General features: G+C 48.5%; 1 protein-coding gene across 3 annotated transcripts; it reads right to left on the bottom strand.

Moving 5' to 3' along the window:
- Window positions 1-6,602: 6,602 nt before the first annotated feature.
- On the bottom strand, window positions 6,603-20,062 carry TPRA1 (transmembrane protein adipocyte associated 1). Of its 3 annotated transcripts, none has more exons than XM_044301224.1 (11): window positions 19,422-20,062; window positions 17,494-17,723; window positions 15,824-15,956; window positions 15,429-15,515; window positions 15,251-15,323; window positions 13,531-13,610; window positions 13,274-13,384; window positions 12,116-12,176; window positions 11,685-11,787; window positions 8,797-8,877; window positions 6,603-8,506 (listed from the first exon to the last, which is right to left on the bottom strand). In XM_044301224.1, the coding sequence occupies exons 2-11, from the start codon at window positions 17,673-17,675 to the stop codon at window positions 8,275-8,277; spliced, it is 1,143 nt and encodes a 380-aa protein (XP_044157159.1). In that variant the 5' UTR covers window positions 17,676-17,723; window positions 19,422-20,062; the 3' UTR covers window positions 6,603-8,274. The 3 variants fall into 3 exon arrangements, with proteins under 3 accessions (XP_044157159.1, XP_044157158.1, XP_044157160.1); XM_044301223.1 differs by lacking the exon at window positions 19,422-20,062 and adding an exon at window positions 18,219-18,424; XM_044301225.1 differs by lacking the exon at window positions 19,422-20,062 and adding an exon at window positions 18,102-18,405.
- Window positions 20,063-20,684: the final 622 nt, after the last annotated feature.

The following is a 20,684-nucleotide window of genomic DNA, read 5'->3' as shown; positions in this document are numbered from 1 at the left end:
TCTCCCAGTCCGAGCATTCTCATTTTATATACTAACCTTTCATGTGGTACAGTGTCAGATGCTTTGGAGAAGTCCAGATATACGACATCCATTGATTCGCCGCGGTCAAGTCTAGAACTTACCTCCTCATAGAAACTGATTAAATTAGTCTGACATGCCCGATCCCTCACGAAGCCATGCTGATATGGCGTTATTTGCTTATTTCCGTTTAGCTCCTCTAACATAGCATCTCTCAGAAAACCTTCAAACAGTTTACCCACAACAGATGTTAAACTCACCGGCCTATAGTTTCCAGGCTCTGTTTTTGGACCCTTTTTGAATATCGGCACCACATTTGCTATGCGCCAATCCTGTGGGACATTAAAATGTCTCACAGCTGAGAGTCTGTTCTCATTGCATCACAGTAAAGTACTTGGTCTTATTCTCAATGGCCACCATGACTTGATCCACCGAGTGCACAAATGACCGCAGATCACCGATTCCCGCTAATCAATCAATTATCTCTCAGACGTTGTTCTCTTAGGTTTCATCAAATCAGATTTTATTATATTTTTTTCCAACCATAAAAATATAGTATTTACATTTCATAAAGTCTCTTCCTATTTACACTCACATCGATAGATTCTCTTCTGTAATCAGCTGCCGGAAAAGCGAAGGAACGCGCCCGGCGTACAGACCGCCAGGCGGGGAGGATTCAAGGCGCGTCATCCAAACAGAACGTATTAAAACTACATCATTCATACAAAATAAGATGGAGAAACTACACTAAACCCAAAGTAAAAGATGGTGGACCTCGCGGCGACGGCCACTCAACTCATATTTGTAAAAAGCGTCATTTACAAAATTTAGTCTGCCATTATTCTCACACTGAAGTCCAACTTAGAATGAATCCCAAATGATAGTCAACAACAAAAAAATAAAAACAGAATTTTTTTTAAAAATAAAATCACATAATTGGAGTCCATCAGGAGTCCCCCCACCCACAAGAGAAGATGACCTCCAATAAATAGAAGTCCCTGCGTCGTCCTCCTCAGCTAGGATTCTATATTATTATTTGTCATATCGAGCAATATGGCCGCCAGAGAGTAAAGGAACAGGGTTTAGGTTCCCAGGGTAAGATACAGCAAATATGACGAAGAAAATGTAAAAGTAGATGTACACAGACAGGGGATGCATCTCTGCAGGGCTGGGCCAGAAAGCTGAGTGACAACCATTATAAAGTTATTAGTGGGGAAGGGGGGGGGGGGTCTGAATTCCAAATCAGCTGTAGGAAGGGGCTGCGGTGCCCGGGCGATCGCTGCCGCCATCTCCTCCTCAGCCTGTGACGTCACGTCCATCAGCCACCCAGTCAAGTGATTGGGACCAAGCTGCAATACCAAGCTCAACCACTATACAATGTGTGGCGCTGTGGTTCGAATAATATGGGGAGGAGAAAGAGCTCATCTGAGCTCTGTGACCCTCTAAAGCAGGGGTGCACAACCTGCGGCCCGGGGGCCACATGCGGCCCTCAATACCATTCTATGCGGCCCCAGCCATCTGGTAGCAGACATGTATGTCTGTGTCTTGTGGCTGCTCACATGAATCTTTCATGTATTGTCCCATTAGATGGGAGTACTAGAAGTGTAACTAGACATTTAGAATATATACTGTATGTTCAATATGCCATAAATAGGGTATTTCACTTGGTAATACCCCTTTAAAGATTATTTTCGGCCCTTGGAATTGTTTCAGGTTGACAATGTGGCCCCCAACCAGAAAAGGTTGTGCACCCCTGCTCTAAAGGATTTGTCCATGATTAGAAAAAAAAAACAAAAAACTGCTTTCTTACAAAAAAACTGTGCCACCCCGTCCCTGGGGTCAATGAGGCAGAGCTGCAATACTGCATGCATCCTGTGAACAGGGGTGGTGCTGTTTTGGAAGAAAGCGGCCATGATTTTCCAATAACGGACAACCCCTCGGCAGGTGTAGGATCCCCACAGATTGGATATGGATGACCTATTCTGAGGACAGTACATCATTATTTACTGGTCATCTGTCAGCAGTTTTGTACCTATGACACCGGCTGGCCTGTTACATGTGCACTTGGCAGCTGAAGGCATCCGTGTTGGTCCCATGTTCATATGTGCCCGCATTGCTGAGAAAATGATGTTTTACTATATGCAAATGAGCCTCTAGGAGCAATGGGGGCGTTACCATTACACCTCCGATCTCTCTGCAACTGCCACGATCTCTGCACTTTGATTGACAGGACCAGACAGTGTAAACATTATCATACCTAGCCCTGTCAAAGTGCCGAGGATGAGGTAGAGAGAGCAGAGCCTCTAGGTGTAATGGTAACGCCCCCGTTGCTCCTAGAGGCTCATTTGCATATAGTAAAACATTACTTTTCTCAGCAATGCGGGCACATATGAACATGGGACGAACACATGTCTTCAGCTGCCAAGCGCACATGTAACAGGTCAGACAGTGTCATAGGCACAAGACTGCTGACAGATGCCCTTTAAGTCCTCGAGAACCCCTTTAAAACTCAAGCACCAAATTTTTATATATTTTTTTTTACACAGGGCCAGAGGACGACTCAGCTGCTTATTGTGGGTTTTTTTTCCCTATGTGGTGGGTGCTCCTTAACCCTAACCTTTCTGATTCAATTTGTTTCCTTAGTGCAGTAGTCTGCAATCTGTGGATATCAGAACCTGATGAGAGTTGTAGTTTCCCACCGGCTGAAGAGCCGCTGGTTGCAGATTTCTGCTTTCAGAATATCATCTCCTCCCGCCTCCGATTTAGGGCTCGTTCACACGAACGTGTGCTGCCCGTTGCCATTCCGCATCACGGATGCGGACCCATTCACTTCAATGGGTCCGCAAATCCGGAGATACGAAACGGAGTGCTTTCTGGGGTTCCGTTCCGTGCTTCCACACACCGCAAAAAGATAGAACTTGCTCTATCTTTTCGCAGAACAGAAGGGTCGCGGACCCATTCAAGTGAATGGGTCTGCGATCCCCATGAGCCTGCCCCCCGGACGGTGCCCGTGCATTGCGGACCGCAAAACGGGCTTCATATGTTCGTGTGAACGAGCCCTTAGGCTGAATTCATACGTCTGTGGAACACGGTCCGTGAGATACCGGACTGGCATCCTGCTGAGTGCAGGAGCGCACGGCGTCATTGGTTGCTATGACGCCATGCACTTTGTGCCGCCGCTGCTGTACAGCAATACACTCGGTACGATCTATACGGCATCATAGTAACCAATGACAGTCCAGTATCTCATGCCTTAGGCCTCATGCACACGACCGTATTTTGTTTCCGTGGCTGTTCCGTTTTTTTTTGCGGATAGGATGCAGACCCATTCATTTCCGTTGCTCCGCAAAAAAAATTGTGCATGTCCTATTTTTTTCTAGTTTGCGGACAAGGATAGGCATTATTACAATGGATCCGCCAAAAAAACTGATCCACCAAAAAACGGATGCCATACAGAACGTCATCCGTTTTTTTTTTGCGGACCGCAAAACACATACGTTCGTGTGCATGTAGCCATAGTGTCCTAAATACAATAATAATGACGCATTTCACAAACAGATGTTGAACAGAAGCGCGGATTCCAACCTGGCTGCTGCGAAACTATAACTCCCAGCATGGGCGACCACTGGTCATAACATTAGCTATGGTATCTGTACTTTCATACTGACATGGTCTTCAACTACCATAAATTAAGGGGTTTTCCCTCTAACTCCACATTCAGTGTCCGTCACGCAATTTATTTTAGCGCCCTATCGCGCCTACGAGACCCGGAGACCCGCGCGAGGTCTGCACACAGATGACCACAGAGTACGGCAAGTGTGGTTCATCTGAAGGCTTTCTCATCCGACAGCTATCCCTCCTGGCCCCACTGAACACATGCATGCTCAGCTTGTGTTTTCAATGGGAAGTAAGAGGCTACCAGATGACTTGCAGGAAACGAAGGATGGGGCATAATAAATCCAGCATATCCCATCCTCCCCCCCCCCCTGGACATTTGGGCCCCCCCTCCATACATATTTGTCAGCTAACCTGGCTCTAATGGACGCCTTTCGCAGTCACGCCAGCACAGCCCCACCTCAGCCTGAATTATCAAAGGGCCAGCCCTATTGGAAATACAAAATTTCCACAACCTTCTAATACGCATTGTGCTTTAGGTCCTAAGCATTTTCAAGAACTCTGCTAGTGGTCAGTGAATGGAAACAGTCTTAATCTAGCAAACACGATGGATTACAATGCATCAATTAGAAAAACATGGCTACTTTGTTCCAAAAACAGCACCAACACCTGTCCACAGGCGGTGTGTGGTATTGCAGGTCAGCCCCATTCACTTCAACAGAGCTGTAATACCAGACATGAACAGGTGGGGTGCTGTTTAGCAGAGAAAGCGGGCACTTTTTTTTTGCCCCTTTAATTCTGAATTCTAAATACAGAGCACCTCTTTATATAGGCCAAGGCATGCAGTGACACCGACTGAAAATAGCAGGATTTGGGGGTCCCCTGAATTCAGGCTGCGCTCCTTCCAAAATAACAGCTATATATCGTGATATATATATATATAAAACTATCCAGTGCTATTGGCCCCTCGTGCGGCACAGGGCCTAATATTACACCATCCACATGAATACTTTTTGTGTGTTTTACTATTGTGTGTGATTATCTGCGACAATCTCCGTCTGCGCTGGCGGGCGCTATGATGGGGTCCATATCTGTATCGTCCTATGTAACTACAGGTGTCCCGTTTGTGTCACTGTGCGGTCACGTGATCACAGACGCTTTCCCATTGGTGAAATTCTATGACTAAGGGCTGCACTGCAGCCTGAAACGCGTGAGCCAGTTATCGTCTTGTATCGCATGGATTTATAAGGATCAGAGTAAAGTCAGGGAAGGGAGTGAAGCACTAGATCCGCACTGCAGCCCCTTCATTCTCAGGCTTCTGGGGGTGCCCGAGATCAAACCCCCACTGATCATAGTGATGGCCTTCCTAGCAATATGTCATCTTTTTTTTTTTACTGGAATATCCCTTTAAGAAGCTAATAATGATTATTAAAGGGATTTTTTAATACTGATGACTTATCATTAGCATAGGTCATGAATATCAGATCAGCGGGGGCCCGACGTTCAGCAGTTTGAAGTGGCGGTGGTGGTTAGTGACATCATGTTTATTGGTCACATGGCCTGGGCACAGCGCAGTCCTGTTTAAGTGAATGGGCCTGAGCTGCAATACCAAGCACAGCCACTAGACAACGGATGGCGCTGTGCCTGGTATGCTGCAAGGAGACCGCGACGCTTGCCAAAGAGTCGCAGCCTCTTCAAACAGCTTACCGGTGCCAAGGCCAGGAGCCGGACCCCCCGTCAATCTCACATTGATGACCTGTCCAGAGGATAGATCATCGATATGTACATCCTGAAGAACCCCTTTAATGTTATTTCTCAAAACAAACAAACAATTTCCTCCACTTTCTATAGACAATAATCTATAAGCCGAGGGCAGAAGAGGCAGTAAGACCGGCAAGACACGTTTCGATCCAGATCACTGACACATTGCACATACCTGGTGGTCGGCTGCGTCGTGAGAGGGACCGTTAAACTATCCTCAGCCTCCCAGACAGGGAAGGAAGGAACATCTATTTCTTAACATCTAGGGCAGGGATCAGCAACCTTCGGCACTCCAGCTGTTGTGAAACTACAACTCCCAGCAAGCTCCTTTCACTTCTGTGGGAGTTCAGAGAACAGCCAAGCAAGTGTGCATGATGGGAGATGTAGTTTCACAACACCTGGAGCGCCAGAGGTTGTTGATCCCTGCTCTAGGGGACGACGGTGGGATTTGTGTTTTCACATCTGGGGGTTAAAAGCTCTGAAAAATATTCTGATTGTTACTTTAGAAGTAAATACTCTCCGTTTTATGTAAATTAGGTTTCATCATTGAGCAATGAAAAGTTCTGCAAATTTCTCATATATTTTGGGTCTCAATTACTTGCAGTTTTCAAGGCCTCTGCTTGCCGTCAGTGAACGTAATCATTCTATTTCTTACTTATGCTCCAAGACTGAACGCCAAGTCCAAAGCAGTCAGGCGCCTGGTCCTTTACCAGATAAAGCTCTGGTACTTTGTAACAAGCCCTGTGTCAGTTCCTCTACATGCTTTTCTATTCACCGGCAGCAAGCAGCTACGTTGACAATGGAGAGAAATTGAAGAATATTAGAAAGTTCTAGAACTTTCCATTCCACATTGATTAGGAGGTTGTGCCAAGTTTTTAACTTACCCTTACCCTGCTTTCACACCTGAGCGTTTCTCAAACGCACGTTTTACGCGCGTTTTTATGCGCGTTTTTGTAATAGTAAATGCGCGTTTGACGCGCGTTTGTGTGATTGACTGCAGTGTCCTCTGGCCACAAACGCGCGTCAAAACGCCCCAAAGAAGCTCAAGTACTTGATTATGCGTCGGGCGTTTTACAGCGCGATCGTACGCGCTGTAAAACGCCCAGGTGAGAACCATTCCCATAGGGAAGCATTGGTTTTCATGTGTTGAGCGTTTTACAGCGCGTTTGAACGCGCTGTAAAACGCTCAGGTGTGAACTTAGGGTTAATCTACAGCATAGGGCATAATATCTGATCGTTGGGGGTCCGACCGCTGGAGCCCCCACCGTTACTGAGAACAGGGGTCCTATTTCCCCCTTATGCATGGAGTGGCAGGCTGTGCTTTTAGGGTCCATTCACACATCCGTAGTGCATTGCGGATCCGCAATACACCCGGCCGGCCTATTCTGGTCCGCAATTGCGGACAGGAATAGAACCGGCGGTGTGCTCCGGAAATGTGGATGCGGACAGCACATAGTGTGCTCTCCGCATCCGTTCCGTCCCCATAGAGAATTAATGGGCCCGCACGCATTCCGCAATCTGCGGAACGGATGCGGACCAATTATTACGGATGTGTGAATGGAGCCCAACGCTGCCGTTTCATTCATTCTTTACAGGACTACTAAAAACAGCCGAGCGCTGTACCCTGCTACCTCCAGCAGGCCCGTAGAGAATGAATAGGGCCGCACTGTGCGAGCGCAACCTACTCCTCCATTTATAGAGGTGATCCAGACCCAGGTTCTCCGGATCAGCAGGGGTCCCAGTGGTTGGTCCCAACAATTAGATACTTATCCTCTATACTATGCACCTGTACACAGTCCCTGGGCCAGGGATGCTCAACCTGCGGCACTCCAGCTGTTTTGTAAAACTACAACTCCCACAATGCCCTGCTGTAGGTTGATAGCTGTAGGCTGTCCGAGAATGCTGGGAGTTGTAGTTTTGCGACAGCTAGAGAGCCGCAGGTTGAGCATGCCTGCCCTAGGGTATTCTCATCTGAGACATTGGTGGCATATCGGTAGGACCCACATCTATTTCCAGAATGAGACCCCATATATCACACAGACCTATATAAGCGAATGAAGCAGTGGCCACGCTTGCGCGGTTTGTGCTGTCCATTCATCTCTATTGGACTCCAGAGAGCTCACTCAGCTATTTTCAGAACTCCCATAAAAATGGAGAGCATGCAACGCACGGCGGTCTCAGAGATAGATGGCGGTCTCAGAGGTGAGACCTGCACCTGTCAGACATTGGTGGCATATCCTAGCGATATGCCAAAGTCCCAGATGAAACAACCTCTTTAAGCTTTGTATTTACTGGTATTCTTTCTATTAAAGGGGAACACTCTCCGAGTATTTCCCTACTTTAAACAGAAAATCCACGATCAGCATAAGATTAGTCTTTCCGAGTTGTCGCCAGCGGTCATCGTACATACTCCTACAACCTAATCCAGTGCAGTGATTTGTACTCAGTACAGCCTGGCACATGTATGGGTCTTCACTGCCATAGGCACCAGCAGATATTGTATAAACCAGGTGTGCATAGGTACTGACAATGGGAAAAGCCCAGCCACCCACTACATGCAGGCTCCAGCATCCATAGAACAGAGCCCACCGGGCTGCACAGGTAAGTGGCAGTCATTCAAACGACCTGAGCCGGCCTCTTTAATCATCCTCAATGTGGCACCTTGGTCCAAGACCAGCAACCTTCCTCCTCAAGGATTGCAAGATCTTAGCAGCATTACAGAAGGTCTCTGGTACAATCGGTCTGATTTCCATATGAGATTCGGGAGGAAAAAAAAATTATATATTTTTAGAGAGATTTTCACTCTGAAGACATTCGGAAATCCACAGCATAGAGGTGACGCAGGCAGAACCTCCGCGAGATGTTGAGTGACCCCGAGGCCTAGGCGTTTATAGCTTTCCAGCGGTCACTGTCGATGCTGTTAATGCTCCCAACGTGCGGCATGGAGGCCACGTCATCTAGATAAGCCGTCGTGTCAATCTGGGTGCTGGAGTAAAATCCCGAGTCTGCGCCTTCTTTCTTCGCCACGGCATAGGGATGCGGGAGGTGGACGTCTGAGTCGTCAGGCTCGTCCACTTGGGATTTGTAGGAGAAGAGAATTTTAGGCTCGGACCTGAAAGAAAAGGTTAAATAGTGATGGAGAAAGGAACCAAAGTGGGATAAAGACGCAGATATAAAAAGGGGCAATCCCAAAGTGATCGCTAGGATATGCCATCACTTTGTGATCATGGGGGAGGGGGATGTTTGACCTCTGGGACTACCATCGGCCCTGAGCTGGTTTATCCCCGGCCACCAGGCCGTGCAGAGAGCTGGACCCTTCACTAGAACATACCCTGGTAGCCAGCTGTACATTTCTAATGTGAACAGAGCCTACTGTGACTGCTGCTTTTATTGTGTACTCACCCAAAGAAGCTTTTCAGGAATGCCGCATACATGAGAGGAGCAAACAGGCTGAAGTATAAAAATGTAGTGATGTCGACGAGGCTGTGAAATGAAGAGGTGCGCTGGTAAGTATCAGCTATCGTATGCATAGCATAGAATTAGGGACTTTTGCATTTTTTTTTTCATTGCTCCAAGGCATCTATAAAATGTGTTTTGACCAATGCTTGCAGATCTGATGCAGACCTAAGTGTTCCCATGGTAACAGACTTCAAACAAACACTATGTAGTCTGTAGTCATGGGTTCCTTGCCCATCGCTGCCACCTCTTCTTGCTAATCTACAGTACTCGGCTATCTCCAGCGCTCTCTGTGCATTAGAACAGGGGAACGGGACAACCCGTTATAGTGATCGCGGGGGTCCCAGCAGTCGGCTAGTTAACCCCTATCCGGTGTAAGGCAAGGAGAATCATAGGTCGGCATGGGAGCTGCATACACAAAATGGCAGATTTGTTATCAGGACTACTTGTGAAGTTGCTTCATTTTTCATTTGAGATGCATTGGAATATGATTACGAAGGTCTACATAACCCCTTAGGCTGAGTTCACACGGGCGAGATTTCCGCGCGGGTGCAATGCAGTAGGTGAACGCATTGCACCTGCACTGAATCCTGACCCATTCATTTCAATGGGTCTGTGTACATGAGCGTTTTTTTTCATGCATCATTTCTGCAATGCTTTAAAATCGCAGCATGTTCTATATTCTGCGTTTTTCACGCAGCCCTGACCCCATAGAAGTGCGGATGCAATGCGTTTTTCACTGATGGTTGCTAGGAGATGTTGTTTGTAAACCTTCAGTTTTTTATCACGCGCGTGAAAAACGCATCAAAACGCATTGCACCCGCGCGGAAAAAACTGAACAACTAAACGCAATTGCAGCCAAAACTGACTAAACTTGCTTGCAAAATGGTGCGAGTTTAACTGAACGCACCCTGAACGCATCCGGACCAAATCTGTCACGCTCGTGTGAACTCAGCCTTACCCTATATGTTAAAGGGGTTGTCCAGGCTTTTAATATTGATGACCTATCCTCAGGATAGGCCATCAATATCAGATCGGCGGGGGTGCCGATCAGCTGTATGAGGAGACGGAGCGCGCAGGGTGCACGTGACGTCTCCCATCTCTCTTCTTGCTCTGCTGCTGATTTGCCATAGACATACAGCGGAGAACAGGAAGAGAGACAGGAGACGGCACATGCACACTGCACGCTCCGTCTCCTCATACAGCTGATCGGCGTGGGCGCCGGGTGTCGGATCCCCAAAATATTAAAAGCCTGAAAAACCAATCTGCCATTCTATCCCCAGCCACCAGTCTGGTAAATATTACATGCATCATCTCATTCTTAAGATAATTACAAGGAATCAACCAACTGTAATAATATTCAAAATCTAAAAGTGTAATAAAAATTATATGACCGGACTTTGGCCCCTCTTGTAAATTCCCGCCCTTACATTACGACACTGAGCTGGTCACATGCAGTCCGTCCTATCCTCACTATCATCAGCACAGATCACTGCCTCCTGAAATACTCTGCTCTGCTGATGGACCCAACCCCTTCCACTATGGACTCTCTCACCCTCACCTCATGACACTGCCCTGTTCTCACTGCCATCATCACGTGGCAGAAAACGGCCTCCTGCAAAATCAGCAAATCCATTCTTTGAAATACTCTGTGCTGCTTAGACACCTAATTCCTTCCACTATCTACCTCTAAGTCTGCAACCTCCCAGTGGTCTCCAGTACGTTCCTCTTGTCATGATGCTGCCTCCATTTTCCCCAGCATGACACCTGTAGCCATCTTCCACAAGAGCTACACATTCATCTGCTGAAATCCTCTGTGCTGTTGCTCCTTCCACTGTCTATCTACGCACTGACTTACATGGCTCCACTGTCTCATAACATGCAGCTATGTCCTCACTGCCTGCCACAATATCAGCACTCTCCTCTCTGCCGTTCTGATTTAACCAGGATCTGATTGGCTGCAGGTTGTCACATCCCCGCCCACTACAAACAGGAACCACATAGACATAAAAACACTATAACAAGATTCTAAAGCCGGCCATATGCATTAAAAAAAATGTCAGCCGAACCTGAGGATTTTGGAGGGACTGGTTAACCATATAATCTGCAGCGATGTATCTTGACCCTCTGACAAGGACAAATGTGATTACAATATGCCCAGTCCTTTTTTCTAAAGGGACATTAGCTGCCCCCAGAGGCGTCTGGCAGCGGCTTATTCTCGCCTCCCATTTGGGAACACAAGAGCCGAGGTTGCATGTGTAAGGGGGTTGCTTAGAAGGAATACATGTTGTCCAAAAGGGCGTACGTCAAACAGGTCCTTAAAAGGTGTCTGTCAGCAGTTCTGACTTGTACAAACTGCTGACAGCGCTACATTGATGACAAGGGGAGCGGTGAACACATACTTGGAATGATGGTCTGCAGGCTGCAAGAATGAGAAATTAAACTTTTAAGCACCCTGGTGCTAGTACCATAGATGTGGTCCCTTCATGCTTAGTGCCCTGGCATCTCTTCACCAAACACTTCCCCAACCGCTCCCTTCTGCTGAGTGTTGGTCTCCAGATTAGACCCTACAGCCGTCACTCACAGCAGGGGAGGGGTTCATTTCAGAGAGACCAGGGCACCAAAGATGAAAGGATTACCTCCAGTTGCATTAAAAAGTTGAATTTAATCGATCACGCGACCTGCTTCACCATCACCGCGGATATGCTGACAACGATCCCGCCATCATCTGCACTTTTGACGGGGCAGGAATGATGACCGACCTTTAAGACCCAACCCTGCAACGGGTGGAAAGATAGAATGAATGTAATAAACCTCTGCAGATGTGCACTCACCACAGCCCATTAATGACCTCCGCGCACAGCAGGGCACTGCCAACTCCTTGCACCAGATTCAGCATGGCCAGGATTATAGCGTACACGTAGAAACTTTTCCTTGCTATAAGAGACATCATCAAACACATACATAGACAGGTTAGTGATTTCTGGTAACGCTAGGACATCCCTGGCGTCCAATTATACTATGTGTGACTTCATATAGGAGGCCCCTGGATGGCGGAGCACCGAACTGTAAAACAGCTGATCCTACTGTATAGCATCCTCAATATTCAAACCCAAAAATCTGATCTGAGCTTTTGGTCCAGGCTACGGGTGCACAAATTATTAGAGCAGAAAGTATTCCCAATGGATTGTTTCATCGCACACATCTAGGAGCATTGCTGACTCTCGGGACCCCCTGCACAGGTCAGCTCGTGCTCTTCACTCACATGGTAGAGAGATGCGGTCTTTCAGTGGGGTTTTGGGAAGTATAGACACCAACGTATACACCTGCAGAAGAGAAAGAACAGGAGAATCGTGTTAGTAATGAACACAAGTGACAGTCGCCAAATCTATAGATCACTGGAGGTTACAGCCTATGGACAGGCTGGAGACCTCGGGATCCTGCAGCTGTGATCATCCATAACCACTACAGGAATCTCTTGCACATTCAAAGCAATCACACACAAGAGGGTGTTAAAAAATAAAACTTAAAAAGGAAGATAACACAATACCATTATGGCCTATGCACACAACCGTAGCAGGTCCGTGCCCATACTGCGGGCCGCAAACAAAATGGGTCCACAATCCGGAAGATACGGTGCAGAACAGAGGCAGGGACTAGTGCTGAGCGAACTTGTGTTTTAAAGGGAACCTGTCACCAGGATTTTGTGTATAGAGCTGAGGACATGGGTTGCTAGATGGCCGCTAGCACATCCGCAATACCCAGTCCCCATAGCTCTGTGTGCTTTTATTGTGTAAAAAAACAACACGATTTGATACATATGCAAATTACCCTGAGATGAGTCCTGTCACTGACTCATCTCACATACAGGACTCCTCTCAGGGTAATTTGCATATGTATCAAATCGTTTTGTTTTTTACACAATAAAAGCACACAGAGCTATGGGGACTGGGTATTGCGGATGTGCTAGAAGCCATCTAGCAACCCATGTCCTCAGCTCTATACACAAAATCCCGGTGACAGGTTCCCTTTAAGTTCGGCGTCTAAAGTTTGGGTTATCGAAGAATCGCGTTATGGATTCTAAATTCAGTTAAGGTCCATGGTAGCGGAATCCATAACGCGATTCTTCGATCCCGAACTTTAGACGCCGAACTTAAAAAACACAAGTTTGCTCAACACTAGCAGAGACGTAAAACCCACGGAAGCACTCCATAGGGCTTTCGTGGGTTTTCGGTCCCTGCCTCCGCACCGCAAAAAAAAAAAAAAAAAAAAAAAAAAAAAAAAAAGGAGTGCATGCAGTACTTTTTTTGCGGTGCGGACCCATTCAAGTGAAAGGGTCCTCTGTCCACACACACAGCGGCCCTACAGTCGGTGCCGGTGCATCCCAGATTGTGCGCATGAGACGTATAGCTGATCTGCTCACCAAGAAGAAAAAGCAGGAACTGGCAAGCCAGAAGTGCCTGCCGCCATGCCCGTAGATGTTAAAGTCCTCCGCTGAGAGATGGGCGTCTGGATACAGGATTTCCAAAGTCCCCTAAAATAATGAAAAGCAACTATAATAAAGTTTCGTAGCCACACGACTAAACTGCATTCATTCGATCCCTTCAGGGACAGAATGCAGTTTTCAGTAGAGAATTCCTAATGTGAGAAGCAAAAATGTGTACTTTCTGGATATTTTACCTGCGTTACTGAGTAAGCAAGTGACAGGACGGCCGTGATCGCCAGCACCCGCTTTACACTGGATTTACTTTCAAGATGACCTGCAAAACAGAGCGATCCATTATCAGATAGACCAAGGATGGCCAACCTGAGGCTCTCCAGCAAAACTACAACTCCCAGCATGCCCAAACTACCTACAGCTATCAGCCTACATCAGGGCATGGTGGGAGTTGTAGTTTTACAACAGCTGGAGAGCCGCAGGTTGGCCATGCCCGATATAGACCAAAGTCAAGACAGAGCTATTTTCCCATGTAAACCACCAGGCAGAGTACTACTTCAGTACATACGAGTTTGTGCTACACGGGGATTTTTATATTCGTTTTGTTTCATTCCCCTGTATCTGAGGCTGACATATAAGCCCCAGGTGGGGGGATACAGCCTTCTAACACGCACTATAGAGCTGATCTGAGCCTAAGACCCAGCAACACCTGATACCGCAGCAGTAAGTCACAAAGCCGCTTCCTTATGCGCGTGCACGAGGCTCACTGAGCGCCATGTATACACCAATCCGGAAGGCATAAACAGCAATAAATCACCTCTGCTGACAGCCTCTCCTGTACAACATCCATGCAGAGGCATTTGGAAACATCTTGGCTGGGTTATATGCAGACCAGCCCAAAGTTTAAAAGGGGTCATCTTCTGCTGCGCTCCCCTGCGGGAGCCACTTCCGGGTTCAGGTGCATCGGGCACATGATCCTAGCCTGGTTAGAACCCACAGCGCATGAGCGGGAATGAATCTCTCGCCAAGCAAGTGATTGATTCTCATGCAGTGGCGGGAGCGCAGAGTGCATCAGATAACCCCTTTTAAAGACATTTGGCAGTTCACTAGGGGTTAAAGCACACTGTGTATGACGGCCATGTTGCCGCCTGTGATCAGGGTCTCACACTGGCAATGCCTCTGTCCTCACCCAATAGTGCATGAAGGGGCTGGGGCTAAACCGTATTCTTAAATGACTACATCAAAGTGCAGGAAAGGGTAAAAGGGGGTGTCCAGGATTTTGATATTGCTGGCCTATTCTCAGACTAGGCCATCAATATCAGATCTGCAGGAGGTCAGACATCAGCTGTTTTGGGGTAGCTGCTGCGCCCAAAGTCAGTGCTGGAACTACACAGCTCTGACCCCTGTGTTGTGGACAGAACTGGTTACCATTCACTTCAATGGAGGGAGCTGTATAGTTCAAGCACTGGAGCTACAGCAGAACAACGGATCGATGGGGGTGCAGGGAGCCACAAATCGGATAATGGTGACCTATCCTGATAGGCTATCAAAATCTTGGACAATCTTCACATCACAGACAATGGGGGCATGTCGCTAGGATATGCCCCCATTGTCCGATAGGTGCTGCCCCACCTCTACACCGAGAATGAAGCAGGGAAAGCGGTGGCTGGAGGGACCCCAGGATTTTCCCGGGGCCGGCCACCGCCAAGCTCTCTCCCCATACAAGCAAATGGGAAGGCACCGCGCTTGTGCGGCCACCGCTCCCATTCATTCCTATGGGGCCAGAACTCTGCTATTTTTAGTAGCCCCATAGAAATGAATAGACGGTGGCTGCGCATGCACAGCGCGCCCTCCACCACGTCTCCGTTCTCGGTGTAGGTGCGGTCCTAGCAATATGCCCCCATTGTCTGTGATAGGAATACCCCTTTAAGGCGTTATAACGAGTTAGAAAAACAAACTTACCAAAAGCTAAACCCAGGATGATGACGCTCAGTTCTATGGCCAGCAGGAAGAACCTGGTGATTTCCCACAAAACCTTAAAAAAAAACAAAAAAAAAATAAAATGGAGGATGAGAACCGGGCTGGACACCTCGGCCACGGATATAGGTAGAGGCTTACAGCAGATACAGGAGGCGCTTACCTTGTCTGTGACAGTGGCTGCACTGGATGAACTGACCGTCATAGAGACAACTGCTCGTGTGATTCCCACAAATGACACCACAAACACCTGCATCAGACACCACAAGGCATCAACGTTATCTTTTTAAAGAATTAAATCAGATTTGATTAGTGTGATACTACATCTTTATATAGGAAGAGGGGGGGTGCTCTGTTTCTGATGGTTCTGAGCTATAGAGCTCCAAACCCCTTGTGTCCCTTTACACAGCCATAGAGATGAACATCAGTCTGTCTGCCTGCAGCCACCACTAGAGGGAGCTCACGATAGATGGATTTACCACCAACTCAAAGGGAGCTGCACAAATGGGTCATACGCTCTGTAATCTAATTATATACAAACAGAAAAGGCAGACTTACAAGGATGTAGAAAGTGGTGAAAATTGGACTTGATGTGACGTGGATTTTGGCTCTGGCAGAGGGCAACTTCCACAGCAGGAACACGAAGAAGAGAACATTGGGAATTAAAAGCAAGAGGTCCCAATATCTTACCCTAAAAGGGAGGACAAGTTCTCTATGTTACATCAATAGGATTTATAACCTGCAGATGGATGAACAGTACAACAACCAACTCCATAAAATTCTCTTTGGGTGCAGTACGGTGATAGATCTCTCTGAACTCCAGAGCTGCACTCACTATTCTGCTGGTGCAGTCACTGTGTACATACATTACTTTACTTATCCTGTACTGATCCTGAGTTACATCCTGTATTATACTCCAGAGCTGCACTCACTATTCTGCTGGTGCAGTCACTGTGTACATACATTACATTACTTATCCTGTACTGATCCTGAGTTACATCCTGTATTATACTCCAGAGCTGCACTCACTATTGTGCTGGTGGAGTCACTGTGTACATACATTACATTACTTATCCTGTACTGATCCAGAGCTGCACTCACTATTCTGCTGGTGCAGTCACTGTGTACATACATTACATTACTTATCCTGTACTGATCCTGAGTTACATCCTGTATTATACTCCAGAGCTGCACTCACTATTCTGCTGGTGCAGTCACTGTGTACATACATTACTTATCCTGTACTGATCCCGAGTTACAGCCTGTATTATACACCAGAGCTGCACTCACTATTCTGCTGGTGCAGTCACTGTGTACATACATTACATTACTTATCCTGTACTGATCCTGAGTTACATCCTGTATTATACTCCAGAGCTGCACTCACTATTCTGCTGGTGCAGTCACTGTGTACATACATTACTTATCCTGTACTGATCCTGAGTTACATCCTGTATTATACACCAGAGCTGCACTCACTATTCTGCTGGTGCAGTCACTGTGTACATACATTACATTACTTATCCTGTACTGATCCTGAGTTACATCCTGTATTATACTCCAGAGCTGCACTCACTATTCTGCTGGTGCAGTCACTGTGTACATACATTACTTATCCTGTACTGATCCCGAGTTACAGCCTGTATTATACACCAGAGCTGCACTCACTATTCTGCTGGTGCAGTCACTGTGTACATACATTACATTACTTATCCTGTACTGATCCTGAGTTACATCCTGTATTATACTCCAGAGCTGCACTCACTATTCTGCTGGTGCAGTCACTGTGTACATACATTACTTATCCTGTACTGATCCCGAGTTACAGCCTGTATTATACACCAGAGCTGCACTCACTATTCTGCTGGTGCAGTCACTGTGTACATACATTACATTACTTATCCTGTACTGATCCTGAGTTACATCCTGTATTATACTCCAGAGCTGCACTCACTATTCTGCTGGTGCAGTCACTGTGTACATACATTACTTATCCTGTACTGATCCTGAGTTACATCCTGTATTATACTCCAGAGCTGTACTCACTATTCTGCTGGTGCAGTCACTGTGTACATATATTACATATCCTGTACTGATCCTGATTTACATCCTGTATTATACTCCACAGCTGATGTCATCTTTGAAGACTGCAGTATTGTGAGCACAGCTCTGGAGTACAATACAGGATTCAGACAGTGGTACAATACTACAGTAGATATGTCCTGTACCTGGAGCTTCTAATGTCTTCATACAGGATGACCAGACACACATGTGGTACAGTTACATTGGCGCCGCTGATGTCAGAGGTGGTTGGCAGCGCTGATGTCAGATATGATGAGGCAGTGAAGGGTAAGGAGGTGACATTGGTGACCGAGCTGTTCCGAGTCTCCAAGAACATCCTGAGTGTCATGTGATCAGGACACAAGCACGAGCCGAGGGAGTCGCCGATCTTCACTTCCTGCAGAGATAAAAAGAGACCGAAGAGGAGCCTGAGCGACAATCCCCCCCCCCCCCCCTTTTTCCCGTCACTGTAAAAATAGCAAAAATGACTAGTAAACCACGGGCAGAATTCTTAAAGGGGAGATCCCTAAGTGCAGGGAGGGTCTGTCTACATGTAGTCCAAGAGCAGTCATGTCTATGATCCACTGACAGTCGCCTTGTACGTGTCCCATCTCTAGAGAGCAGGTATGTTTAACCAAAACTATAAGCAGCCCCCCACCCAAAAAAAACATCAGAAGCCACGTTTAAAGGATTCTCAAACTTTGTGTGCCAAAGCCTCTGCTTTCTTTCATTAGAGGGTTGCACTGGACTAGTAAAAATACTTTGCTCTTTTTACCCCCAGTAACAGCGCCTCTCCTGCCTACAGGCTGCGCCCGGGACTGCAGATCACCCCCAGCCAGGAACTAAAGACACAGGGACCCTGGGAGTCCGGGCCTTAAAGTGAACCCTTCACCTGCGGCAGCGATGTGGACGAGGTAAGCAATAATGAAACTGCAATCATATCCGGCAGGAATGAGGAAACCACCGGCGGTGTATGAAGTGAGGGCGGAGCGCAGTATTATAGGGACTTAACCCCACGGTGACCAGTTCTGCTCCCAGGATGTCAAGTCACATTCACAATACCGTTCTAGTCTTTTGTATGTCCAATCCTCAGCCCCAAACCGGCCTCCTCTGTGCCCCCTCCTCAGCCCCAAACCGGGCTCCTCTGTGCCCCCTCCTCAGCCCCAAACCGGGCTCCTCTGTGCCCCCTCCTCAGCCCCAAACCGGCCTCCTCTGTGCCCCCTCCTCAGCCCCAAACCGGCCTCCTCTGTGCCCCCTCCTCAGCCCCAAACCGGCCTCCTCTGTGCCCCCTCCTCAGCCCCAAACCGGCCTCCTCTGTGCCCCCTCCTCAGCCCCAAACCGGCCTCCTCTGTGCCCCCTCCTCAGCCCCAAACCGGCCTCCTCTGTGCCCCCTCCTCAGCCCCAAACCGGCCTCCTCTGTGCCCCCTCCTCAGCCCCAAACCGGCCTCCTCTGTGCCCCCTCCTCAGCCCCAAACCGGCCTCCTCCTCAGCCCCAAACCGGGCTCCTCCTCAGCCCCCTCCTCAGCCCCAAACCGGGCTCCTCTGTGCCACCTCCTCATCCCCAAACCGGCCTCCTCTGTGCCCCCTCCTCAGCCCCAAACCGGCCTCCTCTGTGCCCCCTCCTCAGCCCCAAACCGGCCTCCTCTGTGCCCCCTCCTCAGCCCCAAACCGGCCTCCTCTGTGCCCCCTCCTCAGCCCCAAACCGGGCTCCTCTGTGCCCCCTCCTCATCCCCAAACCGGCCTCCTCTGTGCCCCCTCCTCAGCCCCAAACCGGCCTCCTCTGTGCCCCCTCCTCAGCCCCAAACCGGGCTCCTCTGTGCCCCCTCCTCAGCCCCAAACCGGGCTCCTCTGTGCCCCCTCCTCAGCCCCAAACCGGCCTCCTCTGTGCCCCCTCCTCATCCCCAAACCGGGCTCCTCTGTGCCCCCTCCTCATCCCCAAACCGGCCTCCTCTGTGCCCCCCCTGTGCTCGGGTGTAAGCAGTGCCCCCTGCATTACCGCTCGGGTCCCATCTCCCTCTGTACAGTGCACAGACCTCCACTGTTTACACATCCCCGCCCCCCCCCTCCGCCGTACACACGCGTTACCCATAGTTACCTCTCATTAACCTGACAGCTGATCACGGCGGGGGGGGGAAGGTCTCCGTCCCGCCCCCTGTAGTCAGTAATCCTCTGATCCGGTCTCACCGCGATCGACAACTCGGCGATCCGTCCGGGATCTTGCAGGAGCGCCGAGCGATGGATTCGGACGCTTCCGGATCACAGAGCCTGAGCGCGGGCACGTGACACGTGACTGCCAGTGGTGGGGAGGAGCCCTGAGCTGTCAGGAGGGTCATGTGACGCTGAAGCTGAGCAAGCGCGAGCCTCAGCCTGACAAACAGCAGCGCCCGCCACCGGCGTGGCCGCGTGAATGTGGGGTTACGGGGCGACACAAGCGTTTCTTTTACTCCTCTCCACCAGGTTTTCATACGAATTTTGTCTGGCGTTTTTTTTTTTTATCTGTAAAAAAACACCAGAAAAAAAGCGTGTGCGGCTTTTTTTGGCACCCGCGTTTTTCTTAAAGTTTTTTTGGGGTTTTTGCACACAGTGGGGGTCATTAATTACTATTGTTATGACCCCCTCGGCCAGAAACCAATGCAAAACCCAGCCGTTTGTGACTTTTTGACTGCCTAAATTTAGGCGCATGTGTTGGCCCTCGCCAGTCTGCTGGCGGACGGGTTCGGCGACATTCGTTTGCCTATGGTGTCGTCCGTCATGTTCAGTCATCTCTTCTACCATTGGCTTTAATGGAAGTCACTCGAGACACGTGACGTGGTTGTGTTTTCGCAGCCAAATGACAGCTCTGAAATGGTCATGTGACAGCGAGCTGCGGACAAGTCGCACGTAGGTTTGTGTCACCGTGTAGCCGAACCCTGAATGACGACTGAAATCCCCCCCAGAAGATTAGCCTGATTAATGACAGGCACCTCGTTATAAATGAAGAGCGTCCCCCGGTGTCCTCCCACTAGTGTTTTCTTCATGGTGGTTTCCACCAAGAGCTCCACAACAACGTGTTCCTGGAAAGAAGCCGAACATCTGGAGCTCTTACTGCAAACAGATGCAGGTGCAAAAAACACAAAAGTGCAGATATCCAATAGAAAAAAAACCTAGGTGTGAACCCACCCTTAAAGGGCATCTGTCAGCAGTCTTGTGCCTATGACACCGGCTGGCCTGTTACATGTGCACGTGGCAGCTGAAGGCGTCTGTGTTGGTCCCATGTTCCCATGTTCCCGCATTGCTGAGAAAAAAAATGAGGTTTTAATGTATGCAAATGAGGCTCTAGGAGCAACGGGGGCGTTACCATTACACCTAGAGGCTCTGC

The sequence above is a fragment of the Bufo gargarizans genome, chromosome 7 (genome assembly GCF_014858855.1).
Source record: "Bufo gargarizans isolate SCDJY-AF-19 chromosome 7, ASM1485885v1, whole genome shotgun sequence".
Lineage (NCBI taxonomy): Eukaryota > Metazoa > Chordata > Amphibia > Anura > Bufonidae > Bufo > Bufo gargarizans.
The sequence above is the reverse complement of the archived record's forward strand: the minus strand, read 5'-3'. Positions and strand labels throughout refer to the sequence as shown.